The sequence below is a fragment of the Arachis stenosperma genome, chromosome 2, assembly GCF_014773155.1.
Source record: "Arachis stenosperma cultivar V10309 chromosome 2, arast.V10309.gnm1.PFL2, whole genome shotgun sequence".
Taxonomy (NCBI): Eukaryota; Viridiplantae; Streptophyta; class Magnoliopsida; order Fabales; family Fabaceae; genus Arachis; species Arachis stenosperma.
In genome coordinates, this window is record NC_080378.1 from 87572718 (window position 1) to 87590650 (window position 17933).

The window sequence follows — 17933 nt, forward strand, 5'->3', positions numbered from 1 at the left end:
TGACGAATTGTCTTTCCTTGAGTTTTAAATTCTTTTACAGGCTTCTAGTATAATATTCCTTTCTATATATATGTATTTATATCTTAACCTGTGTTGCAGCGCCAAACCATAATTGAATTATGACTTAAGTATAAGGCAATATATGGTAGGGTATTATAGGACTTATTTAATGAAGTTCTGGGCCGAATTTGCCTTGCTTTTGACAATATACCTTTATGGAAAATCTGCTGATAAACTTCTGCCAATGATGCAACCAAAAGTGTATGTGCCACATGTGGAACTAGCGACTTCAGAGTATTTTGCCCCGAGCTCCCGGCCTTATTAGGCGAGGGGGCTCAGTTCTTCTATTTTGTCAAAAGTACTCTCGAAACATCCTCGTCCCTCATGTATTCCAAAGTAATTTGATGGATTTCTTCCATAGATTAGACATCTTTTGAAGTGAGATGTCTTTTGAAATCTCCTTTAAGCAGTCTAGTTATGAGACAAAGACACACGACCTCAAGAATTTGTGTATTAACCTTCAAAAGCACCTTATTGAAGCGATCCACGTAATCTCGGATGCTTTTCCGAACTCTCTGCTCTACATCAAGTAGTGAAATGGGATGCTTAGCTTGAGTTCGCCTTGTAGTAAAGTGAGCAAGAAACTTTATCTTGATATCATGAAACGAGGAGATAGAAATAGAAGGTAAAGTAATAAACCCCATCTCCGGTCCAGATAGTGTAATCGAAAATGTCTTAAACCTTATAGCATCTCCCACATCCTCCAAGCTCATTCGGGCATCAAAGGTGTCAATGTGCTCTTGAGGGTCCGACTTGCCTTCATATTTAAGATCTGTTAGCTTGTCAAAGTATTTGGGCAACCTAACCTAAAGAACATGTGAAGCGAATGGAGTTTGTCCCATAATTACGTGTTCCTAAGAATCCATTTGCATTCTAGGACTCGAACTCCTTTGTAGAGTTTTCTTCCTTTTAGACTGGGCAGACTGGGAATTAGATCTTCCTTGCCTCTCGTGATCTCGATGTACTTCCTCACGTCAGGGAGGCTCTCTTCTATTCCTTCATGGTAAAGGGGATCGTCAGCGATCTCGAGATCTTTCTGGGGTTCTTCTTTTTCAGATGTCTCGCCGACCTCTTGCCGTACGACTCTGAGATTGGGATCGTTGAGATTGCGAAAATTCTGCAAGTTTACGCTCTAGTTCTTGCATCTTGTGACGCATCTCATTCATTGCATGGACATAATCTGCCAGTCCCAAGCCGATGAAGTGTCGAGCTTTGGTATTGTGGTTCTGATGGTGCTCAAAACTAGAGGAACTTGGTGTTTTTCCGTGGTATTGGGATCAGTTTCGTGCCTATCTTTGTGAAGTGTTTCTTTGTGGGGCGTGTTTGGCTTAATGGTTGATTGTACTTTGTGATCAGTCATGGTGCTAAGCATTTAAAGGTCCCCATAGACAGCACCAAATGTTCGTACCTTTGGTTGGTTACGAGCTTACGAGATTCCGAGACCCTAACAAAAGCCGCGTTAACACCAGGTTGGGAGAAAAATTGGTAATGGCACTCCGATACTTAAGTTAGTAGTGCTTTTAGGATGAGTGTCATGAGGAGAATATTGCTTACCTCGAGGTTTTTCTCTCCCTATATTATACTATCATTAAGTAACCGTTAAGTATTTACAGCCTTGAATATTCGTTTGGTATCACGATTTATCATATTTTTGAATTATGACTCCATTCATTTCTCTTATATACGTTACCTTTATGTTAAGCTGATAACATATCAATTTTATTTAACCGGATTCTTAGTATATTATTCTTGTCCAGAACAATATCCAATTTGAAAAGGTGAATTCCAATTAAGCAATAATTCTATTTTTTCTTTCCTAATAACAGATAGTGTCACCCAAGATAACATTGAGGTGAGGCCACCAAAAAAAAGTATTCCTTTTAAACTAGGCAGGCACAATGTTTATGTGCTCATCATGTATTTCATGTCCCAACTCCAACTTCCCTCCACAAAGTTTTCATCATTTCAAGACAAAAAAATAAAAATGTGCCCATCATTTAATCAAAATTTTTAAATTTTTTACTTTAATAAGTTTAAAACAAATACATTAAAAATGTGAAATTTATGTTTTTTTATAAAAGTTTAATTTTAATGAATTGACCGTATAAAATATTTCACACAATTGTGCAATCTAATGACTATTTACACAATTAATATAAAAAATAATTATTTTTACTGATATATTATTACATAATTGAATACACGTATAACACTACTTTACCCCAACAATATGTCAAAAATAATTTTTTTTATAAAACCTTTCTTCACAAATAACTCACGTGTTTGGATAGCTAAATCGTTTTTTTTTATTAATCTCTTTTTCTCAACTTAGTTTGAAACTTCTCGTGCAAAAAGTTCTAATTCATAAACTAAAATTTCATGCTGCTTTTAAGTTTTGTTCATTATACTAGAAACAAAATGTTCTAACCAAATTATTAATAACGTATTATTAAAACAAAAACTCTCGACTAACAAAAGATCTTTGAATACTGATGAAATGCCGCAACTATATATAAAATGACATTTTAAATATGACCTATCATTTACTTAAAATTATGTAAAATGACATTTTCTTATTGGCACGAATGTGACTCTTAGGATGATATATGAACTTATCCCAACTGAAACCCTGACATACTTCCATGATTGAGCTTTGGAAACCCAAAATTCCACTGCTTCCCACATCTACAAGTCAATTGAGAATCGCTCGTCTTATTAGTTAAGAAATATAATATACCAAAGAACATTCATGATAATTCAACTGTAATGGGTTGCGAGAAGTTTCTGAGTAAGATGAAATCGGGAAGGATTTTGGTCCCCAAATGACCAAACTCCACATCTCACAAAACAAAAACCGAACCAACAAGAAACCAAGCAATTCCAATGTTTAAACTTTTTCCTTTTTGTGGTCACTCTGCCAAGGATTATTTCCATAATAATAGGCAGTGCCAACCATAAGAGCCACCGTCGCGCCTTGGACCACCACACGAGCCCTCATTAGCTTCTGCCCTAAATGAGAGTTACCTCGTCTAAAACTGATCAAGCCAGCCGTTAACACACCAGCAGTAATAAAGGCACCTAAAATTAACAAAGCAGAGTTTATCAAATTTGAAGAACATTAACAGAAGTTCAATGGTAAGACACGAGTAGCACAAAGAACAATTCCAATAACCAAGAATCAAGAGGGGGAACGAAGAAGAAAGAGAAGGGGGGAAGGGGGGGGGGGGGACCACACATACACACACATATTAGGATCTTGAAAAAACGGCCAGTGTCCATCTCAATTTCAATCTTGAAAAAACGAACAAGTTCCTTTACCCTTATAGTGAAAGCCCCAACGTCTAACTTTTAGGCTGCGTTTGTTTACAGGACGGGACACTGAGACACGGACACAGAATCGTATTTGACAGATAAGACCTAGACAGAGACATTGTGTCCAAAGACACTGAATTAGTGTATTTTGTGTCTATCCTGACAAGAAGGACACAGAGACACTAACAAAAGACAACTTATTTTTCATTTTTTCTTTCATTATTCTTTTTTAATTTTTCTCAAAATTTTTGAATGAAAAAAATAAGAATAAATTAGATTTTCATAACTTGTTCTACTTTATCACCAAATAGAATACAAGAACACCAAATTCTGTATCTCTGTTCCTTTATGTCTTATTCTCAGTGTTTTGTCTTGTACTATTCTCAGAAACAAACGCAGCCTTCTGTTACATCTAAATCCGTCCATCCCTGATGGCTAGCAACAGCAACTTAGTAACTTGATTAGTTTTCATCAAACCCAAAGTAAACTTGTTGCACTAATGCCTCATACTTATAAAAGCAATTGCCATACAAGCATTCTTAGTGGCAAATAAGCAGGTTAAGGATCAAAAGAACAATGACAAATTGAGCATCAAGATTCAAAATATAAAAATGGTTAAAATCTTGGTTTCTGAATTATGACATACTGGAGAGTGCCGCATGATAATCCTATACATCTTCAAACAAAAATATTCATCAGGAATATCTCCAAATATTAGAACCTTCTACTAATTAGCCATTTTCCATAGTCAATATCTTAATTCATTGAAACGGCAAATGGAAAAACCCTTGAATCTATCTTCCAAGGTAGCTAGGTGATTAGGTCTATCCTAATTCATATCCAACATAGTTCATAGTAATTCCTTATCTCCAAATACATCAAATAACTCTTTCAAACCAATGCATTTAACAAATAAAGGATCAGATGCACGAGAAATGTTCAGAATGAAATTGAACGCGTGAAAAAATAAATTAATTAAAAAAAATTACCAACGGGGACTAAAGGGTTTCTGACGTTCTTCTTCTCTGGGAAGAATTCTCCGGCGCTGGGTTCCGAGATGGCCATATTCAATGCTGAAATTGGATCAAAGAATCGTAAGAGGTTGAACCCTAATCGATCGTACAACCTACAAAATTGGAACTCAAGGCCGAAAGAGTTTCTTTCAAGCCAAGAAACGCATTTAAATCATGTCTTAGGAGTTAGGAGAATTGCATTTAAAATCAAAATGTCAAAAATATACGTACCTGTTGAGCTATTTTCCTTTCTTGGACAATTCCACTTTGCTACCCCTGCTGGGTGAACACTGAAAATGAAGTTTAGGCTTACAGAAACAAAATCAAGGGGAGGAGTTGGATCCGATCCGTGATCGGATTTCGGATATATCTGATTAAAGAAAATATTCCTAAAATTTCAAAAAATTATGAAAAAATCACAAAAATTTGGAAAAAAAAATCTCTTTTTCCAAACCCTAAACCAAATCCATAATAACAAAGGAAACAGAAACAGAATTACAATTACTATGTCAAATAACAAAAGAAGCAGAATTCCATAATTCAAACAATTAATTAATATCTAATTTTTTTTAAAAAACAATTAGCAGAAGTAGAATCCCGAAGCAGAACGAACGAACAAGCTCAGAACAGAACGAACGGCGACGAGCCTTGACGAACAACGGCAAGGAACACAGGCTCAAGCAACCAGGCGGCCAGAAGAGGGACAGCGCGACCAGAACATATGAACAGGGCTCAAACCAACGGATCCAGAATCGCAGAGGAACAGAGGAGAGGAACGCTTACCACGAAGGAGGAACAGAGGTGGCGACGGACCCAAGCAGCGAGGCGGCGATGAACGATGAGTGATGCTGCGAGGAAGAGATGAGTGAGAAACGTCGAAGAAGAGAGGAATGATGCAGTGAGCGGCGCGGGTGAGATGATCGATGATGGTGGAGAGTGAGCCACGGTGCCGTCAAAAACACGGCCTACATTAATACAAAATATCAGCCACGAATATATTGGCTCATTTTTTTTTTAATATTGGACTGCAATTGATGTTGTGCGCTGTTATTATTTATAATTTTTATGGGTAAAAGACTATTCATATTACAATATTTTTTATCTATAATCCCATTTTTCAATCCTGACCACATAAAAAATAAAAAGCAATGTTAGGGACTAGCAATTTTTGTGATTGTTAACCATCAACTAGCCATCAATGATGATTTGATGGTATGAGATTGGTAGACTCACATTTTTCTCCTGGTTATATGTTAGCCAAAATTCAATAAAATTGCTGACCCCCTAGACTTTTCCAAAAATAAAACCATAACCATTAATTAACTGTTATCGGATCTGTCTTTAGGTCACGGTTTTTTTTTTCATCGCATCTAGGATTACCATTGTTGTATACTTGTTGAAAAAATGTGACCATCCTAAACTCTCTTCCTCTTCGTTTGAACCAATCCAAATCCTATCACTATCTCTAAAAAAAATTCATACTCTTTTCATTTCCATTTCCATTTCTCAATTCTAATTCGTACATGCTTAAGTTTTAAGTTATTAAAGACACAAAAACATCATCCAAAACATATCTGATTAAAAAACATGGCGCTAATCAAGTTAAGAGAAGTATAACTGAGAGAACGGGGTTCAATTTCAATGCAGGAATAATCAACACAGTTAGGTTCAAAACACAGTCACAAGAAGTCCTTTTTGTTCTTTTTCTTCTTCAGGTCGATCACCATGCATATCACTATACCCACTGCATTGCTTGATTCTCCCATCATGTTTCTCAATTCTTAGGGCATTCTGTTTTCTCTGTCTTTTTATATTTTCTTTTATTTTTTCGGTGATTCTTTTGATTCTTCTGTTTCAATTTGATCAAAAGATCAATATTTTCAGTTCTGGAGTGTTGTTCTTGATGAGAGAGTAAGTTCTTGACGAAAAAACTCAGAAAAAGAATTGTGTTGAATCAGACGAGAGAACAATCAACTTTGTATTAAAACGATGCCCCATATTGAGAGGGAAAATAAAGATAAAAGAATATCCTACTCATTACTTATCAATATGTAACAATAAATATGAAGGTAGCATTGTTCCCTCTTTTATCAATAAGAAATCATCAAGAGTCATATTAAATTGTGTGTGCATTTAAACCAAATAAGAGAGTAAAAATGTTTTGTCAATCTAAGACAATGATGAGAGTATGAAAAACTAAATGTACCATAATTTCAAATTGTCATATAAAGATAAGATGAGTATTTTCATCAAACAAATGTACCATAATTTCAAATTGTCATATAAAGATAAGATGAGTATTTTCATCAAACATGAAGGTTGTTTAATTTGACTAGAAAGAAAAGTGCACGTTTTATCGAATTTTTAATTAGGTTTCTGTACTTTGTTTTCTTTTTAATTAAGTCCCTATATCATATCAGATTTTGCAACTAAATCCCTACTATAACAAAAACGTTAAAATTAACAGAATATTCTGTTAATTATACAGGATATTCGGTCAAGTGTTAGACTTATTCGTTTTGTTTAATGGAATATTTTGTTAATCCCAGTGTTTTTGCACGCTAAACTTAATTACAAAATTTGATATGATATAAAAACTTAATTGAAAAAAAAATATAGGACCTAATTGAAAAGTTAATAAAACTATAGGAACGACAAAATAATTAAACTACGGAATAAAGCTGAAATTTCAGCAGGCACAGGTAACTATCATTGTTCTACTTACCATACCGTGCCTTAGGTAGGGTAAAATGCAAAAATCTAAATTGATCAAGCTTCATTGAGAAGCCATACCATGAAACATCTTAATCCACATGTCCTTAGTAACCAAGGAGGAGATTCTTATATAAGTTAGATATATATGTCAGGTTTAATTATTCTGTTAGTTCCTATAGTTTTGTAAAATTTTTAATTAAGTTTTTATACTTTTTTTTTCTTTTAATTGAGTTTTTATACCATTTTTTTTTTTTTCAATTAGTTTTTTTCAATTAGGTCCTTACAGTAACCAAACAGTTAGATTTAACAGAATATTCCATTTCTAAATTAAAGATTCTCTAACTTTTTTCTAAATCTCTAATTTTCCTTTACTCTTATTTTCTAAAATACCAAAATAACCCTCCCACTCCTAAGGTTAGTATCCCCCAAGTGACCCTTGGTCCTGCCATGGCAGAATTAGCAGAGCGTTTCTTTGAACGAGGAAGCTCATCTACGGCGACGGCGGCGGCGCCAGCCACCTTGGTCTTGTCGGCTTCTTTGGCGTCCAAAGACTCCGGCGAGGCCATGACCACCTCTTCACCGGCGTCGAAGTCACTGTGCGTTGAAACTCCAACGGGACGCGACGTTTTCACGATGAGAGAGATTGGTGTCAAGAGCACCGTCGGAATCTCTAGGAAGGCGGTGAAACCGCTGGTGAAGTCCGGCCGCGGTCACCGGATTCCATTCCCCACTAGAAGCTTTGACTTCACTTTCTCAGGTGAGGGCTCGCTGGAGAGGTCGCCGTTCCCGGCGGAGTTCGCCGCGGAGGTCAACCGCACGCTAAAACCAGAAGGGTTCACGATGTTCCATTTGGTAAACCCTAATGACACTTCCAGCTTCAATTCCTTCCTTGATTTGTTTGATTCTTGCTTCGTATCAGTGAAATCGCGTTATATCAAAGGGTTTGATTCTTCAATGCCTCAAATACGGGAAATTGTTTTGAAGAAAGAGTGTGATGATGTTGATGCTGTTCATAAATTAGTAAAAGTTGATTATTTTGGAGGTGGTGAAGATGATTCAAGTGACAAGTGTTCTGTTCCAGAGTATAAACATGATTTAGTTAAAAATGCTGAGCCTTTGATTCCTATGGAGCCACTGAAACCGTAGATAACTTTGAAGAGGAATTTGAAGAAAACATATGATCAATGCTTGCAGCTCTTCAATTCTCTCAGATAAAGTGGAGTTGTTCATCAATGGTGGTTAATTACTTGATAGGAAAACCATATATTTTTTTCAATAACATTCTTGTCTTTCTTTTAACCTGTTTACAATTTTCATCTTCAGAGTTGATTTTACTTTAAATCCCCAGCCAATCGAGATGATTGCGTTCCAAATTTATTCCCATGTAACAATTTCAATTGAAACTGAATTAATTCCCGTAAGTCATCGAAACTTTGCTGGATAAATCTCCTTTACCCCCATATAGATACATATAGATATGAATAGTTGGATACTGTAATCTTAGTTTTATCTCAGAAGAGAATTTGATTCTTCTTTGTTAGTACTAAAAATTTCACTTCTTTGTTAGCTCTTGACACTATAGGTCAAAGTACATTGAAAATATTAACCATGCTGTTGAACCCAGGTATTTTCATTTCAGTAATCTGGAGGCAAACATGATGAATGGCTATTCAAGATTTCTTTTATTTATCATTCTGGGTTTGTAGTTTTGTACCAAGTTGATTAATTTCTTGATCCTTATATTGTTCATGATTTAAAGGTTCAATTTGTATATAAATAAGTAAAAGAATGATAGTGACAAAATAAAAAGATTATAGAAATATTTTTCATGTCTTAGAATCATTGAATAGGAATATAGGAATATTTTTTATTAAATATTTATAATTTCACCGAATTTTTAATTAAGTTCCTATATTTTTTTTCTTTTCAATTAGGTCCCTAAGGAAATAAAAGTAATTTCACAATTGACTAACATTTTTTTGACGTTTAACGTTAATAGGGACTAAATTGAAAAAAAAATTAATGTATAAGGACCCAATTAAAAGAAAAAAAAAAGTATAGGGACCTAATTGAAAATTTCGCAAAACTATAGGGACTAACAGAGTAATTAAACCTATATATCAATATTAATTAAAGAACTTATTAAAACATGCATTGCCACCAAACTGAATAAGAATAAATTACGAGTAAATTGTCAAATTAGTTCCTAAGAGATTACTCATTCTTTAAATTGGCCCCCAAAAGATTTTTTTAATTAAATTTGTCCTTTAAAGATTTTAAATTAGTCGTATTAGTCCTTTCGTCACTTTATTTGTTGATGGTGTCAAAATTTGCTAATGTAACATGTTAAGTGACACTCCAACATACACTTTGGAGTCTTAATTGACTATTAACATGATTAGTTTATGAAATTAGATCAAATCAATCCCAAATTAAAGGATTCTAATGTCTCAAGTTTTCTCTTCAATTAGGTTTTGATTTGATCTAATTTCATAAACTAATCATGTTAATAGTCAAATAAGACTCCTAAAAGTATGTTGGGGTGTCACTTGATGTGTTATATTAGTAAATTTTGACACCATTAACAAACAAAGTGACGGAAGGACTAACATGACTAATTTAAAATCTTTAAAGGACGAATTTGTTTAAAAAAATCTTTCAAGGATCAATTTGAAGAATGAGTAATTTTTTAGGGACTAAGTTGACCATTTACTCAATAAATTACTTACAAAAGTTGATGTAATACCAGCAAAAGCAACAGCTGCAAGTCTGCCCAGAACACAGAGCTTATTCTTTCCACAAGAAATTTTCTGTAAACGAGAAGGTAAAACCTAGCTTACCATCCCAAAACCAATAGAATTTGAATGTATGTTCAGACATAAACTAGCTAAATTTAGAACGTGAAATCTATTTAAGTTGTGTTTTACAAGCCTTTCACTATGTTGTATTTTAAAGGCAAATATCAATTATAAATTGGTTGCAAAACTTATTGATAACTTGTACTTAAAGATGGTTCTGGTACATCTGATATAACAATTGAAGCTAAAAATTTAGCCACTCGGAAGAACTAGTGAACTGATTTTCAAAAATCAAAATAAATAATGCAAAATAACAAACCCTAACAAAGTAAGATGCAAAAAGTATAGTTATCAGAATCGAACAGACAATCGAACCGGTCACACTATTGGGTCATTAATCACCGATCAATTATAAAAATTAATTAGGTTTGTGTATATATAAGACTCACTACAATAGAAAAGGACTCACAGCAAAAAGAAATATTTTTTCACTTTTATTATACAGACATGGTTCCTTCATTCTTATACCTAAAATATATTTTCCCCTTCCAAGCTTTATGATTCTTGTTCTACATCTTTACCAAAGCCAATAAACTAATTATCAACTAATTGTTTTATTTTTTTCCCAGTAGTTTTATGTGTTCTCGACCTGAAACAGGGGAGATTTAAGGTAACAAAGGTTCCAAACCATACACCTAAAAACAATACTTAACCTTAGTAAAACATAAGCTATGATCCACATCTAAGAAATACAGAAGACAGTATAACACCAAATCATAAAAAAATCAACACCTGAAGCAAGACACCAGACCACCACAGGCCTTTCCTACCGCAGATGCATCAGTAAGCTAAGGTAGAAACTTAGCACCTGGACTCAACACTAAGAATACCATAATCTGAAGGTTTTTGCATTTTCAAAATTTAATATAAGAGGTCCAATCTCATGCAACAAATTCAACATCAAATTCCTTTCAAAATTTTGCCTACATCGTTATACACCGCATCACTTCCAAGAGGCCAATAGCCTCTTCAAGAATGAATTGGAAGACAATCTAATTGTAAACCAATTATTAAATAATTAGAAAAAAATAAAAACGAAAGAAAGAAAAAATGCTCACTGGACTGAATACAATACACAGGACCCAAAGCTTTCTGGCACAGGTAGAAGTAGATTCAGAGGAGAAGGAGAGGCAGACGGCCAGCCCAAGCACGACGACGACGAGGGTGACGATAAACCAGGATAGGCAGAGGCAGAGCAAAGGTAGATGGTGAACCAAAGGCAAGAAGCACGAGTGGGTGCAGACAGAGAAAAGTAGAAAGGGATGCCCACACCTGTGAAGACAACAGTGATGAACCAGAGGACGCGAGACTGGAAGGGGTGAGGGAAGTGAGACTCCGTCTAAGACCCTTCTCCACTAGGGTCTAGGGACTCATTCCATTATCAACTTATCATAAGAAGTAGTCATAAATAATAAATAAGAATTTAAAGTATTTTTTTCTATTATGAAAAACTAAGTTTAATTTTTATTATAGTTTCATTTAATTAATTAATTGATTAAAATTAATATAGTTATTACTTTTATAATAATATTATTAAAATTTATAAGTTTTAAAATAATTTATTATTAAAAATATTAATATTTAAAAAAATTAATAACTTTCTAAATAATAATAATACAAATACATCACTTGAGATTAAACTAATTTATAAAATTACTTAATATAAAAAAACGTAATTAAACTCTGACGTGTATTCTGAAATAACAGCCACAACCAAACTAATAAGGCGGCAGTATCAATGCAAACCTCGAAAAAAGAATCAAATCAAACCAAACACTAACGCTAATCCGTTACTAATAACGACACATATTCTATAACCAAGAAAATCGAAACCGACAAGCAAGTGGGACACTCCACTTATATATAAAAACAAACCATAAGTCCTAGATTAGGTTAAAAATACCATAGTTAGCAGAACCGGACCGGACCGGCCGGTTCAACCGGAAAATCGGTAAACCGAACCCTATATCGGTCCGGTCCAAAGATAGGACCGTTCAAGGTCAAGAACCGGAATGAACCGGTTAAACTCGGAACGAACCGGCCAAAACCGATGAAAACCGGCTCGGGTCGAACCGTTCGGTCCCAACCGAAGGCGAAGCTACGACGCACCTGGGCTCTGCAAGAACACCATGCTCTCCTCATGCTCCAGTGTGCCAAGTGTCAAAGCTTTGTGTTTTTTGGAAAATTCTTTAAAATGGCTATGGGGTTCGAACTTGGCACATGAAGGTTGCAAGTAGGATGCCCATGCCACCAAGCTACTTTGCTTCTTGCTAACATATATCCAAATTATAATACATATAGTAAGTTTTTATTATACTTATATTCAATTAATTTTAATTTTAAAGTCCCTCATTTTTAAATCAATTATATATATATATATAAACAAAAAAATTATTAATCACAAATTATTTTTTTCATGATTATATGATATCTATTAATATTATTTTTTTTAATAAATAATTGTAGTATATAATAATAAGTAAAGACTCACATGCAGTTGTCTTCGTATGAAGTTGATAGTTGAAAATCATTAGATTATATTTAGTTAAACTTATCAAATCATCTAACTATTTTTAAATATCAACTTCACATAAAAATTAACTATATCTAAGTTTTTATTTATAATAATATAATAATACAATAAATATAAATTAATTAATAAAGTATTAAAATTTGAAAATGATAACTATTTTTATAAAAACAAAATAAAAGTACTTATAACAAAGAAAAAATAATTAAATTTTACATAATTATTTAATTATACCGGGTTAACCGGTTCAACCAGTGACCCACCGGTTGAACCAGTAACCCAGTGACCTAGTAACTTCACCGGTTCGATCACCGGTTCGGTTCTGATAACTATGAAAAATACACTCTCATTCATTTTACTCGTATTAACTTTTTAAATACTCTTTTAATTTGAGTGTCGGAGTGTCTTTTGCAGGTACTCTCGTCATTATATTTCGCAATACCAAAATTAATTTCGAAGGCTGTTTTCAGGATGACGTATAGCTCTCCCCAAAACTAAATTGTCATGCAAGAAATTACAGACTTTGGCTGAGCAAGAATGGAACAAACTCTATAGTTAACCATAAATATTATGAAATTTTCATATACAACGGTTATATAATTAATTAATTAACATACATATAATATATAATATATATGTAACATATAAGTGCAACGGTCATATTCATATATTAATACATGTAATATATTAATATATAATATTATTTTTTTATTTTAATTAATTTGTCACATATCAAGTATTTATTGGAATGTAAAATTTTTTTTTGAAAAATGACTCCCTTCTTTTAGTACACGTAAAGGAATTCATATGAATTTTCATTTTAATACTTCAAAAATTTTTTGTATCAGAGGAGGATTTCTTCTTTTGCACTGTTGGAGTTGTTTAAGAGATTGAAAAATTGGAAGAGGGAGGGAAAAAGAGTTTTAGAGTAAATAGCAAAAGTTTAACATATAATATTTTTGGAGTTTGAAAAAAAAAAACTTGACCCGATTTCACTAAAAATTGCCTATGTTAAAGTGGGTCAAAGTGAGTCTTTTATATGTTCGATCCATTTAGTAGTTTGTAAGAATCGGAGGTTTTTATGTAGAACCGTTATAATAAAATAATTTTAGTACTCAAAATAGATTCAAAATTTAGAAGTTTTAAATTGAAAATAGAAAGGTGAAATTTGATTTCAATGAATTTTTCTGAGTTGGAAAATGTATCTTTTTCGAAAAATTTTTATAAAATTTGCGTACTGGCGCTTAAGCTGGCAGTACCGGCTCTAGTCTGTCCAGTACCGCGTATTTTGGAAAATAAGATTTTGAAAGTTGATTTATTGTTTTGAAAGGATAAAAATAATTTAGAATTGAAAACTGAACACTAATCTTAAAGGTTTTGGTCTAAAGTGTGCCAAACAGACCCAAAACGCTAACGGGTTGGATCGGGCCCAAGTTTGGTCCAAGCCCAACATATATAAGAGAGTTATGAGGCCATTTGGCCTCATTTTTCAGAAAAGAAAGAGAGAGGGACGGTGAGAAGAGAGGAAGAAGAGAGTGTACTATTCCCCTCCATCTTCCGGGAGTCATATCTTGAACTACGGAACTCCGATTGACGAGCCATTTATGGCCATGCAAAGTTCTCGTCGAGCTCTACGTTTCTATATAAGCAAATCTAGTAAGAAATTGCATCTCAATCCCGAGTTTTCAGCCCTAGAATTCTGCATTTTTGGGGTTATAGTTTTGAGTAGTTTTGTGGTTTTGCTTATTTAGGTGATTTCTAGTAGCGGGTAATTGTTGGGTTTTATCTCTAATCTTGTTGGGTAAGGTAAGATTTCGCTAAACTCTTGTGCTTAGTTGTTTTGTGTATCTTAGGTCTTGATTTTGATATATATGTGTTTTTAGTTTGAGCTTTGGTGCTTTTTGGAGTTATCTTGGCTTTTTGGTGGTTTCGTGCGGGGAGGATAATTGGCCGAGGTATGGCTTCGGTCTCCTCTATGTAATATGTAATATCACTGGACACTTAGCCTAGTTCACCTTAAGATAGGTTGAAGGATGTGATTGTATGATTAATTATATATAAATGTATGCTTCATGATGGTTTGGATGTAGGATGAATACGTTTGAATGAGATGATATAAATATATTGCTAGATGATGATTATTAATGGGTTGTGTTGGTGGGTGTTGAGATTTGAAGATGAATGTTGATGATGATTTTGATTGTTGGTTATTGTTGTTGATGATGATTGTTGAGAATTATCGGTGTTGATGAATTTTATGATGGATTTGGTTAATATTAGATATTGTTTGGTGATGATGTTGAAATTGATGAGAATCGTGTGAAATAATTAGATTGAGATGAAATGAGATTGATTATGATGCTTGGTATTAATAGATTTATGATTGATGAATGTGTTAGTGGGGATTGATTATAGTGTTATATATTTGATGTTTGATGGATGAGAATAATGAAAGGTGAAGGAAAATTTGGTATGAATGGTGGAATGGGACATAAAGGGTGAGTTATGATGTACATGGGAGTTTGGCATGGTTTTGGTTAAGTTTTGGTTATGAGTTTGGAAAAATTGAGAAATTGTGGGTTTTGGTAAAAACTGGTTTTTAGTGAATTTTGACGGGTCATAATTTGTGCCTCAATTTTCAAAATTTGTTGAAATTTATTTAGAATTAAAACTCATTGAAAAATCTTCAAATTGATAGAATATTTGTAAAATTTGGATTTTTGTAGAGGAAGTTATGATAATTCAAAGTTTGGTGTCAAAATCTGAAATTCTGTAAAGTTGTAGAATTTTGTGATTTCTAGTATGTGCGCACGCACAACCCTGTAAATTTTTAAACCTGTGCACACACACAGTCTTGTGCGTACGCACAGGCGGGGAAAGGCTCGCTATTGGCAGCGCTAGCACGACCTGTGCGTGCACATAACCAATGGAGTTTTACAACCTGTGCGCACGCACAGCCCTGTGCACACGCACATGTTGGGAATGATAGTCTGTTGGGGGCACTAGCACACCTTGTGCGAGTGAACATAATTGCAAACTATGGTGCCTGTGCGTATGCACACCCCTATGCGTACGCACACATCTTAAAAATTTCTTGGGCATGCGCACGCACACCACTGTGCGTACGCACATGCCCTGTTTTACAACTTAAACTTTGTTTTTAAACTATTTCACCTTCCCAACAAGTTTGTAAGCTCTTGTGACGCCATTTTAAGACGCTTGGGCTTAATTTTGGGTATCAAAGCATGGGAAAGGTCCTAGGAGATTTTAATTGGTATTACTTTGAAAAGTTAGCAAACGGAGGTTTAGGTTTCTGGTGTATTGAGAATGAGTTTGGTTGATAGAGAAGGAAGAGTAGTGAACTTGAGGATGACGGATAACGAATTGAGAAACTAATGAACTAATGAGTTTGGAATGGAAATTATGAATTGATGATGGTTGTGATGAGTTGAGGACCCAGAAAGAAATGATGAAATTATTGAATTACATGAGAGTGTGCAGATCCTATATCTCCAGCGTATCAGATTTCTTTGCTGCATGAATAGTTATTGTTGTTTCCTTCTCTGCTGCATGAAGTGTGCGGGACCTAAATTCCTGACGTAGTAGACTCCCTACTGCATGAGTGTGCAGGACACTATATTTCTGGAATAGTAGAATTGCTGCTGCATGAGTGTGCAGGACACTATATCTCTGGCATCGCAGAAAAGGCTACATCCAGGAGGATGTGTTGGGTTGGCATTTACGTACCGACAAGTGATATGACGAGCCAATGGGACATGTATTCATCATATGCATCTCTTATATGCTTGTTTGCTTTGATTACTTGAGTTTGCCTAATTGTATAATATGCATACTTGCTTCTTGAATTAATTGTGATATATGAATACTACCTATGTTTTACCTGTTTGCATTATCTGTGATTGTCTGGTTCTGAGGAGGCTAGATAGGCGGTGGCGATGGAATCGCACGGAGGGTAAATTGGTGAAGGCTGTGGGACAGTGGTGGCTAGTTTTAGTTAGAAATTACCTAAGATTAGATACCTTGTCTATTACTTATGGTTTAAGTTATTTATTTTCGTTAAGCTTGAATATAAGTTTGGTAGAAAGCTCTAGGATTCTCTCTGGTGTCATGGGGTCTTACGTCTTACATTACTGGGTACTGTTACCATACTGAGAACCTCCAGTTCTCATTTCATACGTTGTTGTTGTTTTTCAGATGCAGGTCACAACCCACCTCAGTGAGTTGCTTAATGGGAGCAGAGTGGAGGATTTTATTCTATTTTGTTGTCCTTTTGGCTATTTTGATTAGTACTCTCACTTTTGTATTTATTTTTGCCTTAGAGGCTCACTTTGAGAGTGATATTCTATATAAGCTGTTTTACTTTCAAAATTCTGTATGTCTGTATTTAATTAGTCGACCTAAACTCTACAGGCTCAGACTAGTATCTTATTATTATTATACTCTTGTATAACTACATATATCTTGGTACCTTACGTAGTGGATCTCACCTTTCATACTTGTAGCTTCGTGTGAACGTTTGGACTTTGTAATTCCATATTTGAGCTTATTTTATTCATCGGACTTCTAGGGTTATTAATCCTTCTTTATATATATTTATGTATGAGCCTTAGGATTGTCGTAAACCTTGATTAACCTTTGCTTTACGGCATGAGGTAAGGCTTAGGGTAATTAGGGTGTTACATAGTTCAACTCGGTTTAAGGTTGGGTAACCAGTTTTTCAGTTTAACTGACTAGGTCGAACCGAGTTTGATAACATTGACAAAAAGTCAAAGATATAAGCAAATTGTAAAATAAAAAAGAAACCCTAACGAAGTAAGAAGCAGAAACTTGAAAAATCAGTAAACTCCGAAATTCAGAACACCCAAATCTCTCCTAAAAATTCACAAAACGATAGAAAATAAAAGCACACCATCTCTATCTGCTTTTGCGGTCTGGTTCTTAAGGTAGTTTGCCATTGCAATCATCATTCTTCGCCATCATCATTATGTTCGCTTCTCGGCATTTTAGTTATGGATATGGTGCCCCCAAGTCAAGATACTTTATTAAAATAATTATTATAATAAAAAATAGTTCAATTTATCATGTCATTTAAGAAGTGTCCTTTTGGTTTATATTCCAGAGATATTTGCAACGTTAATTTAGGTCAGTATGAAAAAAATTAATGGTTTTGATTTAAAAAGAAATGAAACGGTCTAGTTAACTAGATAAGGTATGTGTGTAGTGTACTTAACTAGTTAACTAGACATAATGATAAAAAGTGGTACGACTCTCAAGGTGGATTTAGAATACATATAAATATATAATTGAAAGGAGTTATTAGACGAGAAGGCTGAAAAGGAGTAAATTAAAAATCGCAAACAGAAACACTCTCGTATCGACAATGCGTCTTTAAAGCGAAGGTAAAGATAAGTAGTAAAGAAGGAT

General features: G+C 34.2%; 1 protein-coding gene across 1 annotated transcript; it reads right to left on the reverse strand.

Moving 5' to 3' along the window:
• Nucleotides 1–2756: 2756 nt before the first annotated feature.
• On the reverse strand, nt 2757–12100 carry LOC130963112 (uncharacterized). Its single transcript, XM_057889263.1, has 7 exons — nt 11882–12100; nt 11017–11297; nt 9847–9910; nt 5169–5350; nt 4617–4675; nt 4362–4445; nt 2757–3138 (listed from the first exon to the last, which is right to left on the reverse strand). Exons 1-7 carry the CDS (start codon nt 12098–12100, stop codon nt 2948–2950), a joined length of 1080 nt encoding a protein of 359 aa, XP_057745246.1. The 3' UTR covers nt 2757–2947.
• Between the last annotated feature and the right edge of the window lie 5833 nt (nt 12101–17933).